Source organism: Mesoplodon densirostris, chromosome 6 (assembly GCF_025265405.1).
Source record: "Mesoplodon densirostris isolate mMesDen1 chromosome 6, mMesDen1 primary haplotype, whole genome shotgun sequence".
Taxonomy (NCBI): domain Eukaryota; kingdom Metazoa; phylum Chordata; class Mammalia; order Artiodactyla; family Ziphiidae; genus Mesoplodon; species Mesoplodon densirostris.
Genome location: NC_082666.1, coordinates 28,103,899 through 28,131,413, shown reverse-complemented (window position 1 = coordinate 28,131,413; position 27,515 = coordinate 28,103,899). Strand labels below are relative to the sequence as shown.

The 27,515-nt window shown below is 41.4% G+C and overlaps 1 protein-coding gene across 3 annotated transcripts; it reads right to left on the bottom strand.

Moving 5' to 3' along the window:
• On the bottom strand, positions 1 to 27,453 carry RNF20 (ring finger protein 20). Of its 3 annotated transcripts, none has more exons than XM_060101099.1 (20): positions 27,344 to 27,444; positions 26,102 to 26,256; positions 19,629 to 19,823; positions 19,361 to 19,508; positions 19,026 to 19,208; positions 15,545 to 15,663; positions 13,175 to 13,321; positions 12,923 to 13,000; positions 12,596 to 12,715; positions 11,044 to 11,223; positions 9,952 to 10,087; positions 9,505 to 9,626; positions 9,013 to 9,383; positions 7,405 to 7,522; positions 6,676 to 6,825; positions 4,473 to 4,685; positions 3,799 to 3,924; positions 3,491 to 3,631; positions 2,434 to 2,535; positions 1 to 2,179 (listed from the first exon to the last, which is right to left on the bottom strand). In XM_060101099.1, the coding sequence occupies exons 2-20, from the start codon at positions 26,228 to 26,230 to the stop codon at positions 2,003 to 2,005; spliced, it is 2,955 nt and encodes a 984-aa protein (XP_059957082.1). In that variant the 5' UTR covers positions 26,231 to 26,256; positions 27,344 to 27,444; the 3' UTR covers positions 1 to 2,002. The 3 variants fall into 3 exon arrangements, with proteins under 3 accessions (XP_059957082.1, XP_059957081.1, XP_059957083.1); XM_060101098.1 differs by having other exon boundaries at positions 2 to 2,179; positions 27,329 to 27,453; XM_060101100.1 differs by having other exon boundaries at positions 2 to 2,179; positions 19,629 to 19,796; positions 27,329 to 27,453.
• Positions 27,454 to 27,515: the final 62 nt, after the last annotated feature.

Below are 27,515 nucleotides of genomic sequence, written 5' to 3'. Positions count from 1 at the left end.
CGTATACCATTTGTGGGTATTCCTGAAGCCCATTCATTGACCTCTTCTCTAATGAGAAGCCGGAGTGCACCAAGTCACCATTGTTTTTGGTCGTTATCTAAAAATGACTTTAAGAGCTCCTCCTGTATTGCCTGGACCTGAAGCTAGTTGGGACTAGGGGCTCCCTGCTCTCTCCAGCTAGAGGAACTTCCCCTAAATCCAGCTTCCCATTGGACTCCTGGTTTCTTCCACAACATTCCACAGGCTCCAGGGTCCCCTGATGCTGGGCAAGCTGGCTTTCCTAGCCAAGTGTCATAAACAATTAATATGCAAACCCAAACCACTAGCTGCCCAAATAGTCTGTTTGCCCTCACAACAAACTTATGCTCGTGCTTGCCTTATAAGAAGAGAACAGTAAGGGGAAAGTGCCCTATTAATGAATGCAAAGGCACCGTGTATCCTGAAGCAGGGCCAGACCCCCTTATGGCTCTGTGTGTGTGTTGGGTAGGGGGGATCGAGAGGCCCGTGACCTCTTTGCTGACACTGTAAGGTTTCTCAGTTAGACTCGTTTATTGACCCATTTCCACATGACTCTGCAGAACCCATCGCAAGTCCTTCTAATTACAGGTAGTGACCACAAAAGGACACGCAATGTGTCCTTACCCATCTTCTAGGACAGGTAATGATCAAGAAGGGATCCATTTTACACAACCCCTTACCAGAGATATAGAAAACCTCTGGTTTTCTGGTTACTATAAATCTTGTACTTCAAGAACTCTCAAACTAAAGTGCCAGGCAGTCTGATACCCTCTGGAAAACAAATCATCATCTCTTACCCCCATAGCGAACTATGAGAGAGAACTAAATAGTCAAATAAACCATTATATTTTAGGCATAATCTCTCCCCAGAACAGATTCAATAAAACAACTGGGAGAAAAGTGCTTCAATTAATCAGAGAAATAAACACGTTAAACAGAGCTAGCCCCTTAATCTAAAACTGATTATTTCTGTTCAAGAGAATTCAATTCTAAAACAGCAGGTATAAAATCAACTAATACTGACAAATAGAAAAATTTCAAAGGAAAACATGAACACAAAAGCAAACTGAATCCTGCTTTAATTGAAGCTTGTGGAGTATAAAGTCCTACAGAAACGTTACAGAGAATCTCCTGGAAAACAGGAGTGACGACAACCCCTGTGGAGAGGCAGATGAGACTAATTCATAGCTCACCAAGGCCTCCTTGTATCGAGATCCCAGAGTACCTAGAAGATCTCTTCACCATCTCAGTCCTGTGCCCCATCCTCTCCAATCTTGATTTCATTATAAGATAAAAGGGGCTATAGTATTTGAAATTATTCTGGCCTCGAGAAACTTAAAGGCATCAATGAGTAGAACATTCAAAACTTAAGTAACTGTAACGAGGAGGCCAGCTGACCTTAACAAATTACTTAGCTAGTGAATAGGAAATGGATTGAATTATCCTGGACATAAATTTTATTAAGGCTTCAAACTATCCAGGAATAAGTAGCAGGATGATACCATTTTATAATCCAAGTTTACAAAAAGTTTACTGCCCCAATCAAGTACTGTTTATGCCTGCAGACAGCTTATTTCTAAAAGATCACCGCCCACTGCAAGTAGTCATGTGTCTCTCCTCTTTTTCTTTCTCTGTGTCAAAAATACCAATTTGACTTCTTCAGGAGGAATGGACAATCCAAGATTATACAGTAAGCCTGAAGATGTTGAAAAGTCTAAAAGCAGGAAATACACAAAGCTGGTAGGGAAGACAAATAAAAGTTTTTTCTAATTCTTTCTAAAACCCAAGACTTGCATTACCAGTCCTTTCCTCCCGAAGTCACCTAGGTATTAGTGAGGAGAACCTGGACGTAAAGTCTGTGAAGGAAAGGGAGTTGACGGACAAACTGCCCTGTGGGTGACAGTCAAGGAGAGAAGAGGTAGAGGTTTGGTGGTTAATGACTAAGTGCCTGTCCAGCCTGCCCCTCTTCTTCTCTTGGCTTGGATCAACCAATGTAGATGCGATGGAAATCATTGGCACCAAAAGCAGCATTACACTTGGGACATTTGCGCTGGCGGGTGTCATAGCGGGTCTTCACACACTCAAAGCAGAAAACATGAAAACACTTGGTAAGTACAGCATCCTTTTTACGCATGTTGCAACACGGACAGGTCAGGCGTGCCTAGAAAAAAAAGAAATCAGAGTCAGAGCAACCATAAAGGTTTATGACCCAAATGGCTCTTATATATAAGCGAAAAATCCACTAAGCACTAAGACAGTAAGTAATAGCACCAGACACACACCCCCACACACATAATAAAGCATTCTCTGTTACCTTCAAGTAAAGAGGTTCAGTATTTATTATACTAATCTGTTAGTAGGCCACTGTAGGCCAAAACAAAAAAACACACAAATCACTGAGGCAGTTTTTCTAACCTTGTAATCCTTAATCTCCTCCATCAGAATCTCATCACATTTGGGTACATTGTCTGGTTTCTTTGTGGTCTCCAGCTTCCTTCGAAGTCTAGAGATGTCCTCCTGTGGTGGGATAGCATACCCATTACATACTCCCCAAGATCTGTCATTTTTGAGAAAAATTAATTGCTCCAACCTGAACTTTCTGTTGCAGAAAGAAAGGACTTTCTGTCCTTTCATGCCTAACTATATTTTAGGAATGTAGAGAATTGCAAATGACAAGCTGTTTTCTTTTTTTTCGGAACAGGCAACCATAATCATATCACCAAACTTCAGTTGCATCTAACTACTGTCAGTTCAGTTCTGCAAAACTCCAGTCTAAGTTTAGAGGGATTAAATTTTTTAAAAAGAAAAAAAAGATGAAAACTTGATAGGCCACCTTATTTTAAGGCAATTAGTTTTTAGGCTGAAGACAGATTGGATCAAAATTTACAGATTTATAGGTAAGTATAGAAAGGCATCATGAGAAACAGCTGGCATGCAAAAAATAGAAAAATTGTAGAAGAATTTAAAGAAGAACTTTAAAATTCGCTAGTGGTTTTTTTTTTTTTTTTTTTTTTTTTGCGGTACGCGGGCCTCTCACCGTTGCGGCCTCTCCCATTGCGGAGCACAGGCTCAGCGGCCATGGCTCACGGGCCCAGCCACTCCGCGGCATGTGGGATCCTCCCGGCCGGGGCACGAACCCGCATCCCCTGCATCGGCAGGCAGACTCTCAACCACTGCGCCACCAGGGAAGCCCCTAGTGTTTTTTTTTTGCTGCTACTTCTTTATGATTTCACTGACCTATTCATTTAAATAAATAAGTATTTATTTCATGCCCATTAGGTGGCAGTCACCATGATAGGCTTTGGGGATAGTTTTCAGTGAAGAAAACAGACTCCATCTCTTCACTCAAGGAACTTACAGTTAAATAGGAAACGACATATTGATACAATAGACCAATGACTCTTTGTAACATAGGTCATCTTAGAGCTCAGAAAATACATAAAAGGCAAAAAGTGAAGGAAAAACAACTGACCTGGGCCCGTTTGAAATTGAACATATCTTTTTCTCTGGTGACACTGTTCTCCACGATCTCATCCTGAAAATCATGTAGCTTCTTCTGAGCCAACTCCAACTGTGCTTTGAGGTCATCTGCAAGCTGGGCTGCCTCCATTGCCTATGAGGGATGTATGAACAACATTATCTTATCACCACTTATTTCCAGTGAGACAAAATGTTACCAAGCCCAAGGAATAAAGTGAACCTGTAATTTCATCAGTGTTAAACTTATTTGTTCCTCTGAAGACTAACTGTCACTTTAGACCACAGAGTAATCGATCATACCTTGCGTTTATTCATCTCTAAGGCTTGGGTCCTAAGACCCAGCTCCTTCTCCCCTGTGCCAATGTTGCTTTGTAACAGATGCTCCTTCTCTTCCAGCTTCCTCACTACCTGTAACTGGGCATCAACCTTAGAAAAAGAAAATCACATTTTAACACAAACAGGAAGGAAAAAAACAAAAAACTGACTAGGCTCTGTTAATCCACAGGCCCATAAGTGAGAATCTGTTAGAAAACTCCAACTATTGCTGATTTTATCCATGAACCCTTCAAATTACATGCAAGACTACGGGAATTCTCTCATCCCAATGTTCAGGCGTAATCAGGTAACCACTGTTACAGCTTCTCATGCAGCCTTCCAGAAATTTTTAAGATACACAGCACGTGCACACAAAGACATACACATTTTTAACACAAAAGGGATAAATAGATGAATCCCTTAATGATATATTTAAACATTTTTCCTTATTAGCAGATCCACTTTTGTTTAAACAGCTGCACTGTACTCCTCTGTAGGGATGTATAATTTATTTACCAATACCCTAATCATGTACATTAGTTTTGGGGAGTTTTTCCTATTACAAAAAATGCCACAATAATCATTTTTTTACTTGTATCTTCGTGTAGAAAGCACCCTATTTCAACAGGATTCTGGAAAGCTTTTTTCATTCTAGTTACCTGGGTCTTCAGAGTCAAAACCTGGTCTGCCAGCTCCTCCTTCTCTTCTTTTAGCAGCTTATGGATCTGATTGGACTTGATACGTTCTGACATGAGCTTGAAATTTGCATCATCCTTCTCCCTCAACTGCTGCATCAAACGGATATTTTGCTCCTGCATGTCTTCAAAGGCCTGGCCTGTGACGTCCATCTCAGAGAGGAGAGCTTCTTCCTCCTAAAATAAGAAAGAAGAACCTTCATTTTAATAGAATCTTCTAACTCCAAAGGAATGCACACAGGAAACTAAACTTTCCTACTGTTGTTATGGAAATAACCTAGTGACAGAGAACACAGTTTTAAGAAGCTTAGTTTTGTCACTAGGTTAGCCCTAGGAATCTGAAGCCATTGGCATTGATTGTTGGTCTGATGCTCATTAATTGATCCGTATTTGAGGTCAGCTGAAGCAGACTAAAATTATACACACCATGATCTAGCAAACTGATCAAGCAGGAGTTGGTTAAGAAAATTTCTGTCATAAAACCTCACATTTTCTCATACTTTTCCACAATTATAATACTGACTTGAATCTACAGACTTTTCAACTCTGAAAACATCTGTTTCATAACAATCTGATAGGTGAAAAACTGAATGTAAAAATAGTTTTAATTTACATTTGTCTTATTATAAATTACACTGAGCATCTTTTCATACGTTTAAGAGCCATTTGTTTTTCTATGAATTATTAATATCTTTTGTCTGTTCTTCTATTGGGCTTTTGAGTTTTCTTCCCTATCATTTTTTGGGGATTTTTAAATATATATTAGAAAGATAAGCCCTTTCATGATAAGAGTTAGAAATATTTTTTCCAGCTTTCTCATTTACCCTTTGGCTTTGCTGCCATGTAGAAGTTTTGTGTGGTTTTTTTCATAAGTCAAAATTATCAATCTTACCTTTCATATTTTTTAGACTTTTACTAATAGTTAGAAAGGTCTTCTCCACTTCAAATTTAAAAAGAAATTTATCTGTTTTCTTCTGGTTCTTCTATGGATTTCTTTAACATTATATATGTTCCATTTGGAAATTATCTTAGTGTAGAGTGTTCAAATATATCTCCAACTTTTTTCCAAAATTATTTTGTTTTTGCCCGCATTTAATCGTCTTCCTTTTTCTTGCTGATTTAAAACTATATCTTTTGCACATATTAAATACCCATGTGTACTTTGGTTTATTTATGTACCTATATGGTTTTTCCAACCATTTTTGGTATCTTTATTATCGAAAGTTAATAAAATTCATTGGGACTTAAAAATAAAGAAATATATGTTCCTTATGAGAAGGGGACAAGTCTCTATAGTTCTATGATACAGAAACCACTACAGTTGACATATTGGCTATTTATTTGTAACCTATTTGGGGAACATGTTTTTCTTGGTTTCATGTATTTATAATAATAATGTGTATAAAATTTTATATCTTTTTATAAAATTTTATATTCATTACATCCCCTGATTGCAGATCAGCAGAGAAACGATACATCCCTCAAGAAACAGTTTTTGAATAACTGGCTATCCATTTGAAAATAGAAGTAAATTTCCTTCCTCACAAATACACAAAACAAAGTAACTGAAGGATGACAGACTTCAATGTAAAAACAAACATATAGGAGAAAAAAATATTAACCAAAAAAAAAGACTGGAATGACAGGGCAAATTTCACTGTCAATAACTTACTTATCAAGTAAAATTTACTTTAAAAGCTCATTAGGGCTTTCCTGGGGGCGCAGTGGTTGAGAGTCCGCCTGCCGATGCAGGGGACACGGGTTCGTGCCCCGGTCCGGGAGGATCCCACATGCCATGGAGCAGCTGGGCCCGTGGGCCACGGCTGCTGGGCCTGCGCGTCCGGAGCCTGTGCTCCGCGACGGGAGAGGCCACAGCAGTGAGAGGCCTGCGTACCGCAGAAAAAAAAGAACAAAAAAAAAAAAGCTCAGGGCTTCCCTGGTGGCGCAGTGGTTGAGAGTCCGCCTGCCGATGCAGGGGACGTGGGTTCGTGCCCCGGTCTGGGAAGATCCCACATGCCGCGGAGCGGCTAGGCCCGTGAGCCATGGCCGCTGAGCCTGCGCGTCCGGAGCCTGTGCTCCGCAACGGCAGAGGCCACAGCAGTGAGAGGCCCGCATACCGCAAAAAAAAAAAAAAAAAAAGCTCATTAAATAAAGAAAGTATGCCCACCTGCTTGGCCATGGCCAGCTTCTTCTGCAGGTATTCTATCTGCTCCTCTACTGCCCGGATTTTCCTCAGGGCATCTTCATCAGCCATCTTCTTGTTCTCTTTTTTCTCCTTATCCTCCAGATCTTTGAGTCTTTGCCTTAAATCTTCCAACTATAGGAGGAAAGAAATCACACAAAAAGAAAAACAAAAAAGCTATAATACAATTTCAAAAGTTAATACTGTGCACAGATGAAGGGCCCATAACACCAAAAGAACCTTTACAGGATTATGGAAGGAGACAAATGATACACTAGTGCACCACATCACAACCCTGCTTTAACATCACTCCATGCCAACATCACACGCTTCTGCAAGTGGCATTTTTGAGGAGTGAAAATGTACTTTTCTTTAGAATAGTTCTCACCCTTTTTTTTCCTAGGCTCCCAATTTTAAAAGAATAAGGCATTCTTCCCAAAAGTAACCAGAAAATCAGTATGACAATGATTTATATCGCACAAAGGGGAACAAAAAGTTTGAAAAGGTTACTCCGATTCCCCGTAATTCTGATATACCTTACCACCTAGTGGAAAATCTGGAAGACTCTATATTAGATGGTCTTTGAAAGGGAAGAAAATGTTGCTAAGTCTTAAATGCTAACTTTAAAGAAACTACAGCCTTCAGAAGTGTGAAGGAAAATCCCACAAATGGAAGATTTTGACCAGAAAGACAGGTAATGGCAGATTAGATTACCTCTCCCTTAGACTTCTTCTCAGCTGCCATGAGCTGAACCTTGTCTCTCTGTTCCTTTGGGGCAGAGCGGTACATATCTAGCAATAGTTTCATCTCCTTTTGGCTCTCCTGTGCCTTCCTATGATGAGGGTGGTAGAGGGGAATGGTGTAATGAGAAAACAAAGGGCATCAGAGCAAGGGAATTTTGAATTATGCAAAATATTTTACAACAGTCCTATTTTACACTTTATATAACACATCTAAAAGACAAAACTTTTGCACAGACTATCAAGAGATTTCTGGATACACTCAGAAAGTATAGAAAAGTAAGTTGTACAAAAGACTCATTTCTCCCGTCAGACCAAGTTCTCCAATATAGTTATAAAATAAACACTTATGGCACTTGTTAAATAGGCAAAGTTCTGGGGCACCACTCTTAGAAACTGAGACTCTGTAGGTCTGGGATGGAGTCCAGGAATGTATTTTAAGTAAGTCACCCAAATGATTCTGATACCACACTTGGAGGAAAAAAAATTGCCTTAAAGAGAGCAAGAGGAAGCGAGAAAAAAAGGGAGAAAATTCAAAGTTTAAAATATACTGCTAGGGCCTCCCTGGTGGCGCAAGTGGTTGAGAGTCCGCCTGCCGATGCAGGGGATACGGGTTCGTGCCCCGGTCTGGGAGGATCCCATATGCCGCGGAGCGGCTGGGCCCGTGAGCCATGGCCGCTGAGCCTGCGCGTCCGGAGCCTGCGCGTCCGGAGCCTGTGCTCCGCGACGGGGGAGGCCACAACAGTGAGAGGCCCGCATACCGCCAAAAAAAAAAAAAAAAAAAAAAAAAAAAAAATATACTGCTAATCCTAGATTTGACAATTGAGTGATTAACCATCAGCTAAAGGCTAAAACTTTATCTTACTAAATTTTCGAACCTCTTAACTATCCTTTTATATACCAAAGTAGTTCAAATGTTTTGAGCACAGTAGTCCCTTAAATCCAAACACCAATAAAGGCTCAACCATGACCAATGGGGAGCAAGAAGGAACCAGTTCTATCAGAAAAGGCACGGCTGAGCAGGATGAGAAGCGGCGATATGTGAGATTATGGCAGTGTTTCTTGACTTAAAGGTCTGTCTTACCGTTTCAATGCCTGTAGGAGTAAACCTCCCAGAAATCTCTTAAAATGATCTGATATATACACAGACTACTTAATTGTCAGGCAAAGAGATCAATATTGTTCAAGTTATAGCAATACATATTCTACCTACTATAATTTAAATTATAATTAATGCCAACAATTTGCACAAATCTAGTAAACAGCAGTATTTATTTCCAATAATTCTCATGAGTATTACCTCAATCATGACATCCTTTTCCTTAATTTGGATTCATGAAAAATAAGGCTACAACAATGGGGTTTACTGAGACCTGATCACTGAACCAGACTATACAATAGCCACACAGGCCACTGAAGTTGTACACTTGATCAAGACTTGAGACCGCATTAATTGTACATTTAGTTACACCTGATACATTACAATTATTGAATAAGCCACACCATCATTCAAACATTTCATGCACGATGTCCTAACCTTAGCTTTTGAGTCGGAAACAGTTACTCTAAACATTGCTCTTACTTGAGTTCAATCTTCAATTGTTTGATAATTTCTGCTTCCTTTTTCCTTCCATCATCATGTTTCCCTTTCTCTTTATCCTTGGCAGAATCTCTCTCTTTTTCTGACTCTTTTAGTTTCTGTTTCTCTCGTTCTCTCTCCTTTTCCTTCTCCCGCTCTCTTTCTCGCTCCCTCTCTTTCTCCCTCCTTTCTCGTTCTCGCTCTTCCTCATCGCGTTTGGACTTAATTTCGTTGACTTCCTCCTGAGATGCCTTCGATGCGGTGGACTGGGCAGACAAGTCCTCAGGATCTTGTTTTAGCTCTGCAGGCTCGTCCTTAGGGTCCTCAGTACTGGACTGAGACTGCAGGAGGGCACTCCCACTGCGCAGCCGTGTCTGGAAGGGCAGAGAAAGGAAGGCAGCACCCACACTTATGGTAACCACATCACTCTCCTCACCCCAAGACAGCTTTGCAAACTTAACAGAAAATAATACTTATTCTCCTCCTCCTGGTTACCTTGTTCAGGTCAGACTGGGCTTCTCTCAGTTTCCGCTTATACCTTAGGACCTCCCCTTTCAGCTGGTGATTGTGATTCTGGAGGCTACTGATGAGGTGGCGCATCTCCCGGTTTATGGGACCTTAAATACAGCAATAGCAATGTCAGGAAGAACTGTGACAAGGGCAAAGGCACAAGGAGAGAAAAGTGTAGAACACATGAGGGACCTCTGAGAAACAGGGAGAATTGACAAAAGGAAGATTCCTTCTCAGAAGATGAAAACAAAACTGGGCAATCTGAGTCAAAAAACAAGCACCCAGGCTGTAAACCAAAATGAATGACAGGATTTGAATTAAGGTTCTTTAGGACTTCTGAGCTCTATAACAAACCCTGGTGACCACGCTGTGTCTTTCAAGGAAGGCATGTGCAGCAGACGAACTACAGGGTGGAGCCAGAGTTAACTGTACCTGCTTGTTCATTGGCAGCAAGGGTCTGCTCAAATTCTATCCTCAGCATTTCATACTCCTTGCGGACCTGGGCCAGTGTATCTTCCAGCTGGATCACTTCGGTCCTCAGCTTCTTATGAAGACTAACCTCATCTCGCTACACACAGAAAAAGGAACCAATCAAAAATTCTTATCAAAATGTGGACATGTCATCATATTCTATTACTGTTTCCTAAATTTGATCTATAAGGATCAAGATCCTTATCTATGTATATAGATCCTTAATCTATAAGGATCTAAGAAGAAAAAGAGAAAATATCAAGAAAAAAGGGATTACTCTGAAAAGTTCCAATTCAATCAATACTTAATGAGCACCAGACAGCTACAAAACACTGATCTGAGAACTAGCAGGAGACTCAAGAAATATAGGAAATGGCTCCTAACTCTGAGAATATTACAATCTGGTTGGAGAACTAAAGAATAAAACAGTATATAAACAGTAAAGTAAGATATACTCAACTCTTTGGCAGACATACAGTAAAAGACAAACTACTATTAACATAACCTTAAAGGCAATGGAAAATACAGAAGTAAACACATGAATGAAAGTTCCTGCCTTAAAAAAATTATTTACATATGCCATTATATAATGGCTTGTAAGCAGTGATACAGCTTCTAGACACTATTCTCCCCAGTGCACATAAGACTCCAGCCATACTAAACTATTTTTTTTACATCTGCTGTTCTCACTGCTGGGAATGCCCTTCTCCTATTTTTATCTACCAGTAAACTTGTATTTATCCTTAAGAGTCATACTGCATTTTGGCAAGTGGAATCAGGACGGCTCCACAGTCAAATCAGATGTTCTGTCTCCTTTATCACTGCACCTTTTGGATATGCTCTATTGCAACACACTGCATTCTACTGGATACTGTTCTCCCCACTAGGCTCTAAGATCTCTGATGGCAGGATGCCCACCATCTAGCAGAGTAAAGACCTACAGCCACTCTATAAATGTTTGCTGAATGAATAAAAGATTGAGCATAAGAGAGTAAAATTATAAAATTTATGAGGGAGAAAGCTTATATACAGAAGACAAAGCTAGGCTGTTACCTCAATGAGCTCAACTTGGCGTTGGTGGGTCCCCCTGGTGCCATGAAGCAGGGTCCGAGCCTCATCCAAGTGGGCTTTCAACTGCAGGCTCTCGTTGTACAGGACAGAGAACTGTGACTGCATGCAGCGATATTCTGGAGTCTCCTTGACCACTTCCTCCACAGCACTCCGCAATTCCACCTTAGGAGGGCCCAAAGTAACGAAAAGTCAGAAGCAGAATCTAGGATGCTAGCCTGGAAATAAAATCTTAAACTCTCTGACGTCTTGTGCAACTGAGACAAACTTTATGAAATCTATCTACCTATTCCTCTAGTTACATAAAATCTATCCTAACTTAAATTAGACCCTTCAAGAGGTGGTACCTGGTACCTGTATTCTTCCACCCAAGGATTGTTTTAATTGATACATGTCTTACATTATGTGTCAACCTAGATCCAAGGACACTAGAAGAGCCCTATGATATCTGTCAGATCTAGGGACAGAGAAGAGCACTATGAAATTTGTCAGGATACTTATTTTAAGAACATAGTTGAGGACCCTAGCCACTAACTTGTTCCCTTTATTGACAGTCACAGAGAAAAATATTTTTGTTATTGTATCAAAACTACTTATGCTTCTCCTAAGTAACTGTTTACTTTAATTACCCAAACACTTCAACTGATTCAACTCAGGTTGTTTTTGTTCTTTTCTTTTTTTTTTTTTCCAGTTCAAACATCTTTATTCATATATTTACCTAGAAACAAATCAAATTATAAAAGATGGGTGGTTGTGACCGAAAGAGGGGTGGGAAGACTTTCAGAATCTACTTTCTTCCCCGCAAGAACCAGGGAGAGAAAATTCTAATGGGCAGGTTTGAAAACCAATAGGATCACTGACCATGTTTCTTTCTCTGTTTTGGCAGATAGAAACTGCAGAGGCAAATTCTGTGGCCCACATTTGGCAATTACTGACATGAGAGTGGCCTACGTACTGTAGCTACATGCTTCTTGCATGTATCTTGTATACAAGCCCCCTTTTTATTTTTTTATTTATTATTTATTATTTATTTATTTTTTTGCGGTACGCGGGCCTCTCACTGTTGTGGCCTCTCCCGTTGCGGAGCACAGGCTCTGGACGCGCAGGCTCAGCAGCCATGGCTCACAGGCCCAGCCGCTCCACGGCATGTGGGATCTTCCCGGACCGGGGCACGAACCCGTGTCCCCTGCATCGGCAGGCGGACTCTCAACCACTGCGCCACCAGGGAAGCCCAACAAGCCCCATTTTTAAAACCCACTTTGGATCCTCACCCTAGTTCACCCTACTCCTCATGTTTTCTCAACAATTCTTAAGCTAGTGCACTTTGATTCAGCCAATGTATTTTTGTAGGTTGCTTTAAATCCTTTTCAGAAAAGGCAGGGTACCAATATTGAGTATATATATAACTAGATAAATGAATATAGCAACAAAACTTACATTTTTCTTTTCCGTAATAAATTATGACGGTTCACAACACATATGTGAGTTGATCAGCAAAAAGTTTCATTTTACTGCCTCTCAGAGTTGTGTCTCCTACCTTCAGCTTTTCATTTTGTGTAGTGACCTCCTCAAAGTCTTGCCGAAGTTTCTCCAGCTCACAGTGACGGTTCTGAGCCAACTCTTTATTCTCCTCGAGCTCCGCGTTCATCTCCTCAAACTGGAGAAAAGGAGGAAATAGCAAAATGAGAGTAAAGAAAAGGAATTTCTAAATCATTCCCATTCTTAAGCTTCCAGATCCACTGATCCACTCTTCTAGCAAAACCCCACGTTGTCACTTGTGAACTTGTGAACACAATCTTAAGTACCTAACACAATACCTGACACCAGGTCAAAGAAACACACCCTCAGGGAGTCGCGATTTTACCTTCCGGGCATTGATAGTGATTGTGCCGCCATAGAGACTGCTCCCTGCACCGTATACTTTATAACCTTTTGAATTCACCTATGGACAAGACAAAGATTCTTTAGTGAGAGGCCCTAAAATTTTAGTCTGATAACCAAAGTACTTTCAAAGAAGTCCATTTTTTCTCCAAGTACTACTACCCAAGTCCATCTTTTCTGAGTAGACTCCTTAAAATGATTCTAGTCTTCAAACTATGAATAAAACAGCACTTGCCCGTTCTAGGACTTCTACTAAGTGTCGATTGAGTCGCTGTTCCCTCTTTCGAATTTTGTCAATATCCCACTGCAGGTCATCAATCATGGACTCCAGGACAGATACTCGTGACTCAGCTGTCTCCACTTTACTCTGCAACTTGGAGAACTACATCCCAAACACAGGTGTTCAGAAAAATACAGCAAAAAAAAGACCAAGTTAGAAAAGGAATGCCTTATATCCCAAATCCCACAAAATTAACCCTTGCTTAAGTGTCATTAAAGAAAAGATTTAAGTAAAAGCTACTTCACCCTCTTCCCAACACATGAGTATAAAACTGAAATCACAGGTTTAACAGTTCTGGGTACGTCACAATCATGAAAACTGTACAAGTATAAGAACTCTCACAAAGAAAAGACTACTTAGGATTCAATAATTTTTCTACCTCTGAGAAGCACCATTTCCCTATATAGACCAAAAACCCATCAGAAAATATGTTAAGAGACAAAAGATAACATCTTGATTTTACCAGACAAATATTTTAGGAGATAAAAATTTAAATATTTATTTAGAAAAGACAGCTTATCTTTACCCTCTACTTTCCCTTCCCATATTCCAACAAATGATAATCCAAAGAGAATGGACGGAAAACTTCCATTCTCTTTTTCAAGCTGAGTCCAGAGCAATCTAGAATCAGATGCTATAAAGATACAAAAATCTATGTTGTTCTCTGCTTATTTAGGATATACACAGCTAATGCTATTTAATACTTTAATTATAAAACTGTTACATGTTCACATTAATCTACACGTATCTTTTGTGTTGGTTTTAAAATATGGCCCCAAAATTCTTTGACAGTCCTCCCAACAAAAGGTGAGGTCACTGTCCCCTCCTCTTAAATCTGGGTCAACTTTGGTGACCCAGTGGAAATGATGCTACATAACTTCAAGGCTATGTCTGAAAGGCCATGCAGGTTCTGCCTGATAGTCTTGAAACACTCATTCTCTGGAAGAAGTCAGCCGCCATGTAAGAAGTCCAACTACCCTGAAACTTCCATGTTGGAGAGGCGACACTCCAGTGGACAACTAAGATGAGCTCCTAGCTGACAGGCAGCATCAACAGCCACCCATGAGTCAGGAGTTCCCTAGTGGCCCAGTGGTTAGGATTCAGTGCTTTCACTGCCGTGGCCCAGGTTCAATCCCTGGTCAAGGAACTGAGATCCCACAAGCCATGTGCCATGGCCAAAAAAACCCAAAAAACAAGAGAAAACAAAACAAAAAAACAACCAGCCATGAGAGCCATCTTGGATATCAGCTCAGCTGAGCAGAGCAATATGTCTCTCCAGCTTAGTAACGCTAAATGAGATTTGGGAAAGGGCTGGTTAAGGAAGACCTTTTCATCTTGGTAGCACCTAGCTTACGCCATAAAACATGACAGAAAGTTATACTGATTTTTTTACTACACTCCAATTTCTTTATAAGCATCACTATACTCTAACCCCTTTGAAGGTTGATGAGAAGTATTAATAAACTTCCCAGATGATTCCCAGGCAACCAGCCCAGCATGCACCTTGGCACTGGAGTTTAGGAAGAGGGCATAATGAAGAACATAGGCTTTGAAGTTAAACAGACCTACATCCAAATCACAGTTCAATCACTTTCTGGCTGCGTGCCCTCAGACCAGCCACCAATTTCTTTGAATTTGTTTCCTTAGCAGTAAGATGAGAGTTATTTCACCATGAGAGATAATATTCGTAAAGTACTTAAGTGCTAGGCACTAAGTAAACGGTTAACTATTAACTTACCAATAAGCATAAGAGTTGGGTGGCCAAACTAAGGTAGGTCAAATTTCAGCAGAAGGCTTATCACCACATTGTCTCAATCATTTTATACAATAAACAAACACCCAAATCTTGACATGGTTTGGTCGTGGCACTACGTGTGTCCAAGTTGGGATTGAAAACCCACATTCCTCAAGTTCATAGGTCATCATAAATGCAGTATTTCCTACTGCTCCATTCTCAGATAAATTTCTACCAACCTATTCCTCAGTAACATTGTACATGGTCTTTTATATTTGGAGTAATTTAATATTTGGGGGTCTGGTGTGTTGTTTTGCAAATCTCCATGATGGTAATTCTTCCTAAAAACTAAGGTACTAAAATGTCCACTTAAACAGAGGCAGAGTCAAGGAGAAACGTTCAATTATTTCCTTCCCTTAACCTTTACTCGGATTTTGATTTCTCAGAGCTGGTTGCTTTAACCTGCCCTGCATGCTCTTCAGTATAAAAACAGGCTTTCTAGAGTAAGATCATCTTTGAAGCACTTAGTGTTCTGAGTCAATGTCTGCCACAGGCCACTGGAAACTGCCATCTCCTTTCTGGTCAAGTACCTCCTGAGACATGGTGCAATGCTTCTCCTGAAGGAGGTCTGTCAATTCTTGTAGCCTCATGTCCTCTTGTGCAAGGAAGGAATTCAGCTCCTGCACTGCTTCCTCCACTATCAGATTATCTGAGGGAGAAGAACTGTACTTTAGTTTAGCATCTATAGTGTCAGATTTTACAACTGTGTATCCCACCAAAGCATTAACGTGCTATCTCACTTTATTTTCCTGAAAACTTCAAGAAGTAGGCTGGTTTTTATTATCTTCACATGACAGATTAAGAACCCAGGCTTGCTTAGAGGACTCAGTCCTTCGTTAAAGCACTTGCTTAAGGAAATAAGTCAACTTTGTGCTTCTGTAGAGGTAGACACAGAGGCAAGGTCACCTAACACCCATCCCTTTCTATAAAATTAAAATGCCTTGAGAAAAGAAAAGGAGAGGTCCTATAACTTTATTCAGATAAGGCACAATCACCCAAAAAAACTGCATTTTAGAATTGTAGACAAGACAGAAGTATCTCTAATCAATGTCAGACTTAATAGCAATAAAATTCTATTTTCTAAGGCTGTCACAAATTCCTATTATTCACTAACACCAACATGAAGCATCTCTCTGTTGGGAGAGAAGGGAAGGGCAGGGCAGGGAGCAGTAATTTCCTTGTTCAAATGAGCACCTATAAAATCATGAAGAATAAAGACAAGAGCATAGAATTACTTATCATATTCTGGTATACTATGCCAGAGGCACTCCTGAGGCTCAAAAACCAAAGTGTGAAAAAAAAAAAAAATGGTCATGAAGAACCTAGGGAGGGGCAAGACGGGAATAAAGACACAGACCGACTAGAGAATGGACTTGAGGATATGGGGAGGGGGAAGGGTAAGCTGTGACAAAGTGAGAGAGTGGCATGGACATATATACACTACCAAACGTAAAATAGATAGCTAGTAGGAAGCAGCTGCATAGCACAGGGAGATCAGCTCGGTGCTTTGTGACCACCTAGAGGGGTGGGACAGGGAGGGTGGGAGGGAGACGCAAGACGGAAGAGATATGGGGACATATGTATATGTATAACTGATTCACTTTGTTATACAGCAGAAACTAACACACCACTGTAAAGCAATTATACTCCAATAAAGATGTTAAAACAAACAAACAAACAAAAAAAACCAAAGTGTGCAGTATTATTTACAAAGAAGGTAGTAAATCTACAGAACTTACCATACCAAATTAGTATGTTTAAAATCAGAGTCACAAATACTATAGCTGAAATCCAAATGTTAGTAAATGAAACCACATACTCTCGGGTTATATACTGCCCCTAGAGACAGTTATCAGGAAGTAAAATTGGCACCACTCTTAGAAACATAATACAGGTTGGTCATGCGGTGGCTTTCATGGTTTTCAACCAAGATTACCCATCAGAATCACTTGTGGAACCTCTAACATTAGATACCTAGGACCCATCCTATACCTACTAAATAAGAATAAACATGGGCAGGGCCAAAAAAGAGTGTGCTCCGAAAACTCTCAAAGTGATTCTGATTCATAACCCAAGCTAAGAACTAGGGGCTGAATTTTAGTCCTCTTAATATCTTGAAACATTGAGAATAGGCCCAGAATACAATAAGAGCTCAATAAGTATTTAGTGAATTAATAAACAAGCTGATAAATGTAACTCTTTTGAATCAAGGACCAAATAAACATGAGGAAAGAAATGAACCATCAAAAGTTACAGTTGATGCTACAATTCATACTTTATACACCTTTATCTCTTAGAACGTTCAGCTTATCAGTGGCAATCGCCTTTTATGTTATAAATAATAGCTTAGCAGTTCGTAACTTGTAATGAATGTTTTTATTTTTTAACTTAAATCCGACCTTAAAACGCATGCCATCAAAAAGAATAATTTTAAAGTACTGTTTAATGCGCTACTCATTTTAGTTACTTTTTAAATACAGCAATTCCTTTACTTGATATTCATTTATGAAATCAAGTTTCATAATGACATAGCCTCTGCATATAGCATATTATCTGGTATACCATGCATATTGTATAAACCATAATGCATATGGTGTATCCATGTGGCATATTACTAATGTTTAATAATACCTTCTAACTATTCAAGTGGAGCCAAGGGAGAAAGAAGTAACATACAGCTCGGTTTACATTAGGTGACAGGGAAGATTTATAGCCATTCATTCACCATTATGTAAGCACCCACTAGACACCAGAAACAGTGCTAGAAAATGGAGAAACAAAGAAGAGTGAGGCAAGGCACCGCGCCAAGAGACATAGCTTAGCTGGGAACACACAAGTAGATGTAATATATGAACACAAAAGTCTGGGAGGACACAAATAATATTGTTTACAATGGCTGTCTTTGGAAAGTAAGATGGAAGGACTTGTGTAGTGTACTTTATGTGATTTCTGATTTGTGTATCTTAAAACAAGTATCTGTTATCCAAATAATAAAATACAGAAATACACAAACACCCTATTGGAAAAGCAAAGGAAACCTCTGCCCACAAAATACTCACAGGTCTTTAATATGCCTCTCCTTTTAATTCTATTGATAATTTAGCCCAAGTATCTTAAAAAACAAAATTACAGAGTAAGAAAATTCTTATTTTCACAGCCAATGGTTCAACCTCCATTGCATTCGACATATTTCTTTCAGAAATGAAAGGTTAAACATCTTAATGACAATCAGAGAAATTAATATATTACAACTAGACCAGGATTATTATTTAAAGCATGAAATCAAGGCACTTAAGAAGGTGCAACCTGGACTTCCCTGGTGGCGCAGTGGTTAAGAATCTGCCTGCCAATGCAGGGGACGTGGGTTTGAGCCCTGGTCCGGGAAAATCCCACATGCCGCGGAGCAACTAAGCCCGTGCACCACAACAACTGAGCCTGCACTCTAGAGCCCATGAGTCACAACTACTGAGCCTGCGTGCCACAACTACTAAAGCCCGCGCATCCAGAGCTTGTGCTCCGCAACAAGAGAAGCCACCGCAACGAAAAGCCCGCGTACCACAATGAAGAGTAGCCCCCGCTCGCCGCAACCAGAGAAAGCGCGCGTGCAGCAACGAAGACCCAACACAGCCAAAAATAAATAAATTAAAAAAAAAAAAAGAAGATGCAACCTAACTACACAAATACTTAACTACACTGAACAAATGTAAGTTTTTGCATTAAATCTAATTAGTAACATAAAATAATACTTTTATTTCAAATAGACACTTTTCCATCCCTATAATATTTTGTTTTATCTTTTTAAACACTGAAATCTAACAATTCTAAAGCCTGAGTCAACTTTTTTTGAAAATATTAGAGATAACAGAAAAACAAAAAACAACGACATATGAAAATTGACTCCAAGAAATTTAATTAAAAATAAATATGTAAGTCTGAAAACTACAAACTAGCATACAAAGGTGAGTTCCTATTTCTCCCCCTCTGCTTCCAGTCTCCTGGTTTTTGCCTCACCTCCACTGTTCAGCTTCCGTGATAAGAGCTCCACTTTTTCTTGCAGTTTATCATAGACAGTCACAATCTGGGACACAGCTCGGCGGGAAGACTCCACGCGCTCCTGCAGCTGAGATTCCATCTCTTCACTGGAACTGCTGGCCAAAGTAGCAAGGAAAGAGAAAGCTGGCTCTTGCCCTTCCCCTGAGGACACAAGGGGAAAAAAGAAGCCCCTAAAATTATAAAACTGGAAATATCAAAATCTATTTTTTCCCCTCAAATGGAGAGCCTCAAAGCAAAGCTCTACTTCAAACACCCAGAAAGCGTGAAGTGGCAAATCCGCCACCAACACTCACCTCTCTCTCGGTCATCTTTCCGTTCCTGATTGCTATCAGAGTCTGGTTCTGGCTCAGGCACCACAAGGGCTTTTCTTTCTGTGAGTAGGTCTCCCAAACCCTGCTCCAGATCATAACGTTTAAGGATGATACGGATGTTTTCATCAAACTGGAGGAGGGAAGGTACAGTTACAAAAATACAAAAGGAAACAACTTTGGAAATAAAGATTCTGCTAAGGAGAACTACAATGCTCAGATAAAAACCTGAGTACATTAACAAGCTAGCTACCTGACTCCAGTACCGGTTGACGATCAATAGTGAGGCATCATCGGTGGCCTGTCTTCGTTCCAGTTTTTCAATGTGCTCACGGAGTTCATCTTCAATGGCTTGCCGTTGATCCAGCATTTCTGCCAGTTTGCGATTTTTGGCTTGCAGTGTTCGAATGTCTAACTCCTCCTGCCCCAGGAAACCAGTCTTATTAATCTCCATAAAGAAATTAGACAAATTGGTGGTTAAACTCAACAGGGGCTAATATGTGCATTACTTAGTTCCTATGAAAAAAGCTATTTATTAACAAAATCTTACAGCAAATAATGGGATAAGAAGTAGAAGCAGAGGAAATAAATAAAGGTAAAGGTCTGTGAGGATGGGAGGAAAGAATGACACACACAAATACACTAGAGCCTAGACTTCACCCAGCTCACTGTTCTAGTCACACATACATCCACAAAATACTGCTACTGTGAGGCTCCACCATCCAGCTAGATCACCCTCTACCCCAATCAATCAACTATTTCCTAACCACTGCCCGTCATTTATTCAAGACTTTGACAACCAGGTCCTTCTGTATCCCAGTCCCCGTCAACACATCTGGTGACTTCAATATACATGTGGACATGTACATGTGTGGACAAACCATCAAATCCTCTAGCATCTACGCTGTCAGCATTTTGAATTCCTTAACTCCAATGATTACTTCCTTCACTGTTCTTCAGCCAGACATTTCAAAAGCCACATCCTAGACTTTTGTCATTATGTGGAACTGTGTCACATCTGAAATCTTAAATTCCAACTTTCCATTCTCTGAATGAATCCATCTTTCCAGATAGCTCATGCTCTTATCTCAATATACCAGTCTTCATCTGGATCTCCAAAATTTTGAATTTTCTCCTTTCTCCTCTGCCTCCACTATCTTCCATACCTTGACTATACCCTATAATACATTCCTTCAAACTCCTGCCTATCAGGCTCCTCAAGTTCTCTGCCTTTAATCTTTTTATTCTACCTCTGCGAACAAACCCCAGTCTGAATTAATCCACGTATTAGACTATTCCAGTCCTATACCCAGTATGCTGAGACTTCTAGATAAGGTCATTAAACCAGGGAGACTGGTGCCTTTATAAAATGAATTCTAGGGCTTCCCTGGTGGCGCAGTGGTTAAGAGTCCGCCTGCCGATGCAGGGGACACGGGTTCGTGCCCCGGTGCGGGAAGATCCCACATGCCGCAGAGCAGCTAGGCCCGTGAGCCATGGCCGCTGAGCCTGCGTGTCCCGAGCCTGTGCTCCGCAACGGGAGAGGCCACAACAGTGAGAGGCCCGTGTACTGCAAAAAAAAAAAAAATTAATTTAATTAAAAAAAAATAAATAAAATAAAATAAAATGAATTCTAACCTGAGCAGATCTTATCATTTGTCCGGAAATGTTTCTTTCTGGATCAAGTGATCTAGCTCCTATTCTTCACTGAGGCAACGTCAAACTACCAAACCCTGTCTCCTCTCACATCACACTAAGCAGGTGACTTGGCCTCCATTTTAAAGAGAAAACAGAAACCATCAGATGGAAAGTTGTTCAATTTCCCATCTCCTAAACCCATCCACACAACTTACCAACTTATGCCCATATTCTTAAAACCTCAACTTGTGCTGAGGATCCCATTCTCTTCTGTTTCTGCAAAAACGTCACTCCATCAGTAATTGTGTACCCCTCTCAGTATCTTTAACCTCTCTCTAAGAAAAGCTGGTGGGGGATGGGGGGGTGGGGGGGAGGGAGGGAGAACCTCAGACAAAGAAACAGCATGTCGAAAGGATTGCATTTTTACTTTACTTAGAAATTAATGAATATTTTAAAGTAAGAACCGTTTATTAGAGCACCAATTTCTTGTTTTACTTTTACTTTCTCTCTTCCATTTGGTTAAACAGTCTTGATACACCAAAACAGTCAACAGCTTCCCAACTGTACCAGTTTATGAATACTATTAATAAACTATACCTTTAACCTCTTTTCTGAGCATCACCTTCCCCTTCTTTGCTCCACCTGAAACCTGGATAAGAACAGTTTCCCTGCAGGCTTCTCCAGTGATGGCTGTTTCTCTCCCACACGCTTTGAAGCCCTGTGCCTGGAGGCAGGTGGGTGTCCTCCTTGCTCTCCACGGCCACTAAGCCATTATCCACTTTGCTCCCTAAAACCTCCTAGCTTTGCAGCTCATGCCATTGGTCTGGACCACCTGCCACCCTGCCTTGCTGCACTCACCTATAAATGCCCAGGTCACTTCCCCACGTTTCCTGAAGATGGAGCACCTGGCTTGTCATCACTCTCTCCAATACTACTCATGGTGTACTTCTTACTGATTTCAATTCCCATATAGATGATCGTTCCTGTAACTCAGATCCTGTATCCTGACCTCCTCTCCTCCAATGATCTTGTCCTTTACCTCCCTCAGTCACCAAACTCCCAGTTATTCCTATTCTTGGTCTTAGCTGTACCTGGATGTTCTCTATAAACTCAATTTCAAACAACCCATTCTCTACAATTACCACCTGTTTTTCCAGCTCACTCTCTCTAGTTTATCAACTCCAACAATTCTTCAACTCCTCCAGGATCTATTATACAATCCACTGGTCCTATACCTTCGTCCTGTGCCTATGTCTTTCACTCCTCTCACTTCCTCACTTCCTTATCAAACTTAAATTCCATGACCAATCACACTGTTTTCTAAGCTTCTCCTCCCTTGCTCCATATTTGCCTGCTAAAAACCCGAATCCTGGTAACATCCAACTCTCCACCTACGTCCATGAAGCTAAATGTGACTAGAAAAAAAAAGCACCATACTGACTGGCCTCACTTTATTTTTTTTTATTTCTGTTTTTTTTTTTGCGGTACGCAGGCTTCTCACTGTTGTGGCCTCTCCCGCTGTGGAGCACAGGCTCCGAACGCGCAGGCTCAGCGGCCATGGCTCATGGGCCTAGCCACTCCGCGGCATATGGGATCTTCCCAGACCGGGGCACGAACCCGTGTCCCCTGCAGTGGCAGGCGGACTCTCAACCACTGCGCCACCAGGGAAGCCCTGGCCTCACTTTAAACTCACGCTCACAGACTCAGGTAGGTCCTCAGTGCTGCCCAGCAGCCCTACTCCCTCTCTCTAGTCCATTCTCTCTTCAAGACGACTACTTCCTACCTTCTCCTGTCTCTTTGCACCTCCAAAACTTCCTCCCCCATCCTCACTCTCAGATGAGTCCTGCTTCTGATTTCACTGAAAAAAAAACAGAAGCAATCAGAAGAGCATGTCCACATCCATCTCCCACAACCCTCACTACTGCCCTGCTTACGTCTGAACCCACATCCCTTGCCTTCCTTCTTGTCGATAAAACATCCCTCTCCTAGTTAAGGCCCATTCTCCCACTTGTGCTTCATATTACATTCTTTCTTCTATTCAAGGACATCACACCAGTAACTGTCTTCTTTTTCTGCTACATCATCAACTTTATCCTCTCTAGCAAATCATTTCATCAAAAAATAAAAATGCTGTAATATCTCCTACTTTAAAAAACAAATTAAGAAAACCTTCCCTCAACCTCACATTTCCCTCTGGCTAAGGCCCCATTTTCTTTGTTTTACTTTACATCAATACTCCTCCAAAGCAACATCTCTGCCCTCTTTTCCCTAATTCCCCTCCTCTCATATTCTCTTAAGTTCACTGCAGTCAGGCTGCCATTGCCACCACTCCATGAACACAGCTCTTGTCAAGTCTCCAGTGAAATTTCTATGGCTAAATCTAAGTCTCAGTCCTCCCCTTGCTCAACCCATCAGGAGCACCTGATCAACTCCTTCTTGAAACACTTTCTTCTTTTGACTTCTGGGACCCCACTCTCTCTTATTCTCCTCCTACTTCAATGGCCCCTCTTAAATTAGTCTCTTCTCATCTCCTTGACGTGAAGGGTTGCAGTGCTCCAGGGCCCTGTTCTCAGACTTCTTTACCTATGCTCATTCCTTATGGGAGAGCCTACAGCCTCATGGATTTAAATACCATCTAAAAAATAATGATTATCAAATGTACAGCTTTAGCCCAGATCTCTCCACATACTTCAGATCACCTCATCCAACTACCTATCCACTCACAGGTCTAATAAATACCTCAAACTTATATGTCCAGTTTCAAACTCATGATTCATCCCCCAAAGCTCCCAGAAATCTGCTCCTCTCATACCCCTCCCTAGCTCAGTTAGTGAAAACTGCATACTTCCAAAATCCTGGGGTCATCGTGCCTCCTTCCTCTCATATACTTCACCCAATCCATGAGCAAATCTTGTCGACACTACCTCCACAGTGGCCCAAGCCACCGTGATCCCTCAAGATTACGGCAACAGCCTCCTACATGTAGCAGACACTTTTGCGCCCCATGCCACGATCTGTCAGCCTTCCAGACTTCAGCACACCTCCGGTGGACAGCTCCAGTCACCCTACCAGTGTCCCACTTCAAGCATACCTTGCAGTCTCAATTTTTTTTGCTCCGAAATCTCAGTTTATTTACTACAGCAACCTCAAAGTGCAAAGGAGGAGTTATTGCCTTCAAGGGCAACCTTCAACCAACTGGGGCAGGGATCAGTGGATACATGCCCCAGCTCCCCACCCTTAAAGAGGGAGAGTGGGAGGGAGGAGAGGGAGAAGGAATGAGGGAACAATTTTGCTAACTGAACTCCTGCTTACAACCCTTGCTCCCCTAGAGTCTATTCTCCAAACCTAAGTCAGAGCATGTTACTCCCCTGCTTAAAACCTTCCAGTAGCTCCTCACGGCCTTCTGGATAAAGTCCAAAATGGGACGTGTGTTCGGTGCTTCCCTTAGCACATGTGGTTATCCCTGTGAAGAGCACGTTTCCCACTCTATTATGACAGTCTTTTCCCTTCTCAGTGCCAACCTACAAACTGAAGTCCAGGGGCTGTCCTTAGGGTAAAGCACAGTGTTTGGCAAATAACAGATTCTCAACAAATATTTATTATTGAATGAATAAATGTCCTTGCGGGGGCTTCCCTGGTGGCGCAGTGGTTGAGAATCTGCCTGCTAATGCAGGGGACACGGGTTCGAGCTCTGGTCTGGGAAGATCCCACATGCCACGGAGCAACTAGGCCCGTGAGCCACAACTACTGAGCCTGCGCATCTGGAGCTTGTGCTCCGCAGTAAGAGAGGCCGCGATAGTGAGAGGCCCGCGCACCGCGATGAAGAGTGGCCCCCGCTTGCCACAACTAGAGAAAGCCCTCGCGCAGAAACGAAGACCCAACACAGAAAAAATAAATTAATTAATTACTAAACTCCTACCCACCCACCCACCCACCCAAAAAAGAAAAAGACCCTGTCTAGTTCTTAAAAAAATAAATAAATAAATAAATAAAATAAATGTCCTTGGGATGCATGACGTGAGACAGTGCCAAGACAAAAATCCTGGCAACAGGAGGCTGATGAACCCCAGACGAATTCAGAAATGATACTGATCAACAATTTACTCTGAATGTTCCTATTATTCTCTCTGATCCTCAATTTCCAAGAGTAGATGTGGTTTTGTAGGCTATACAAATGTGAAGCATTTTTACACCATATCACCATGGCTGAGTTCCAAAATACAGACTCCTGACCTATTATAGTGAGCTTCTGATGTCTAATGGACATATAACATTACTATAAGCTGTTGGTGTATAACAGTCTAATAAAACTGTCAACTCCGTAACAGCAAGGACAATATCTATTTATTCACCATTATAGCCACAATGTCTAGCCCAATAAAAACTATTAATAGTACATTACCATGTTAAAGGTAATATTCCTTAACAGGAACTCTTTCATTTCAACCTCTCAAAAACCCAGTGAGTGGGCTTCCCTGGTGGCGCAGTGGTTGAGAGTCCGCCTGCCGATGTAGGGGACACGGGTTCATGCCCCGGTCCGGGAAGATCCCACATGCCACGGAGCGGCTGGGCCCGTGAGCCATGGCCACTGAGCCTGTGCGTCCGGAGCCTGTGCTCTACAACGGGAGAGGCCACAACAGTGAGAGGCCCGTGTACCGCAAAAAAAAAAAAAAAAAAAACCCAGTGAGTTAGGTACTATAATTACATTTTACAGACAAGGAAATAAGAAGACACTCTCTCAGTGATTTTGCTACATTGCTTCTTAGTACCTGGCACCTAAGTTTTCAGTGAATGAAAAATCAGTGTATAGCTCCCTCACTGCTAAATACCTATCATGCTAAATACCTCAATGCTGTATCAGGGACCAGACTCTTCAGAGAATATAAACATACCTTTAAAAATAAAGATCAAATGTCAATATATTTCTTCTTCAGAAATGAGCAATGCATCATTTCATCTACTTCTGGCTGTTTTATTTTCCTCTTCTTTTCAAATCAATTTCCCTTACTCCAGAAGGCTTCCATAAATGATTACTTTCAGGTTGCCACTGACAGAAGAAAAACACACTCTCACAGCATTATTTCCACTTACTGTTGAAGAGACTCCCCCGAGCTTAATTGTTTCCACCGTGGTCCCTGAGTCTTCAACAGCTGTCTTCTTCTCTGGAGGTACAGATGTGCCAGGCTCTCCAGCTGCTCTTTTATTTCCAATTCCTGACATCTTGGCACAAGATGATAGCTGTTTTCCTGGAGAGAAAAAAAAGACAGAAACTTAGGTAAGTTTTGCAAAGAGAAGTAAAGAGGGTCTACTTATGATGTAAAAACTAGCAGTTTTTCTGGCCAATCCTTTAACCTGGATCCATTAATTCCACACTCAGCAACATGATCCTTAAGTTCCTCTTGGAAAGAGAAAAACTGTGGAGTAAGAGTCACAGATGAATTTATGGAACTACATATTTCTAAATAGGATGCTGCTAAGAAATAAGACAATGGGCAAAGGGTGAAGAGACCAAGAAAAATTTCAGGAATCTCATTTCCTGAAATGTCAACATCTGAAAAGTTCAGTTTGATTAGAAAAGAAGTTAATTCTATAGCGTTGGGAGAACTAGAGAGCTGAAAGAGACCTGGGAGATGTCTACTAAATTATTAACACTGGACAAGTCATTTATCATCTCCGAGCCTCAAGTTCCTAAACCAGAAATAACAACAATATAAGCTTCCTATGCTCCTTATAAGGAATAAATAAGTACAGAAAGAACTCAGCATAATGCCTAGCATGAAGTATGCACTCAGAAATGCTAGCTTTCCTTTATATATTTGCAGTTTCTTCTCTATTTCCAAACGCTCTCCCCACGAATTTGTGCAACCCTGTGGAAGCTAGACCTGGGTGTGAATCCCAGTTCTAACTTTTAGGGAGCCATGCTGCCTTGGAAGAGTGAGTTCTCCATATACACAATGCAAGAGAACAGATATTCTGTCTGCCCTACTTGCCTCCCAAGGTTTCGGAGCTCATAGGAGGCGGAATAGATGCTAAAGCATTTTACTACTTTAGGAAATAGCCCTGCCATCAACGAGACTATACACTACTCTGCTTCCAATTCAAGCTCCAGGAGAAGGGTATCGGTAGCAGCAACCTGAGTGGGACCTCGCCTGGAGAGAGAGGAGCAGGACAAGGGCCTCAATCCTACTCGAGAGGGGCCAAGGACCCCAGCCTCCGGATGGGCCAACTGCAGGCCCCGGAGAGGGAGGCCTGGGAGCGGGAGAGGGTGGAGATTCCGTTGCCTGCAGAGTCCCGTCCCACCCTTGTCAGACATCTAACCTGAGTTCTTCCAACCTGCGCCGCCCGGGAGCGGAATTCTGGGCAGTTATTCACCAACGTCCGCGTAGCACTCCCACCTCTCACCCCTTACCCGCGAGCGAAGACCAAGCGAGGCTTCCGGGAGGCGGGGCCAGGGAGAGGAAGAAGGGAAAGAAAAGAGGAAGTCGCTTCAACCTGGCGCAGTGGG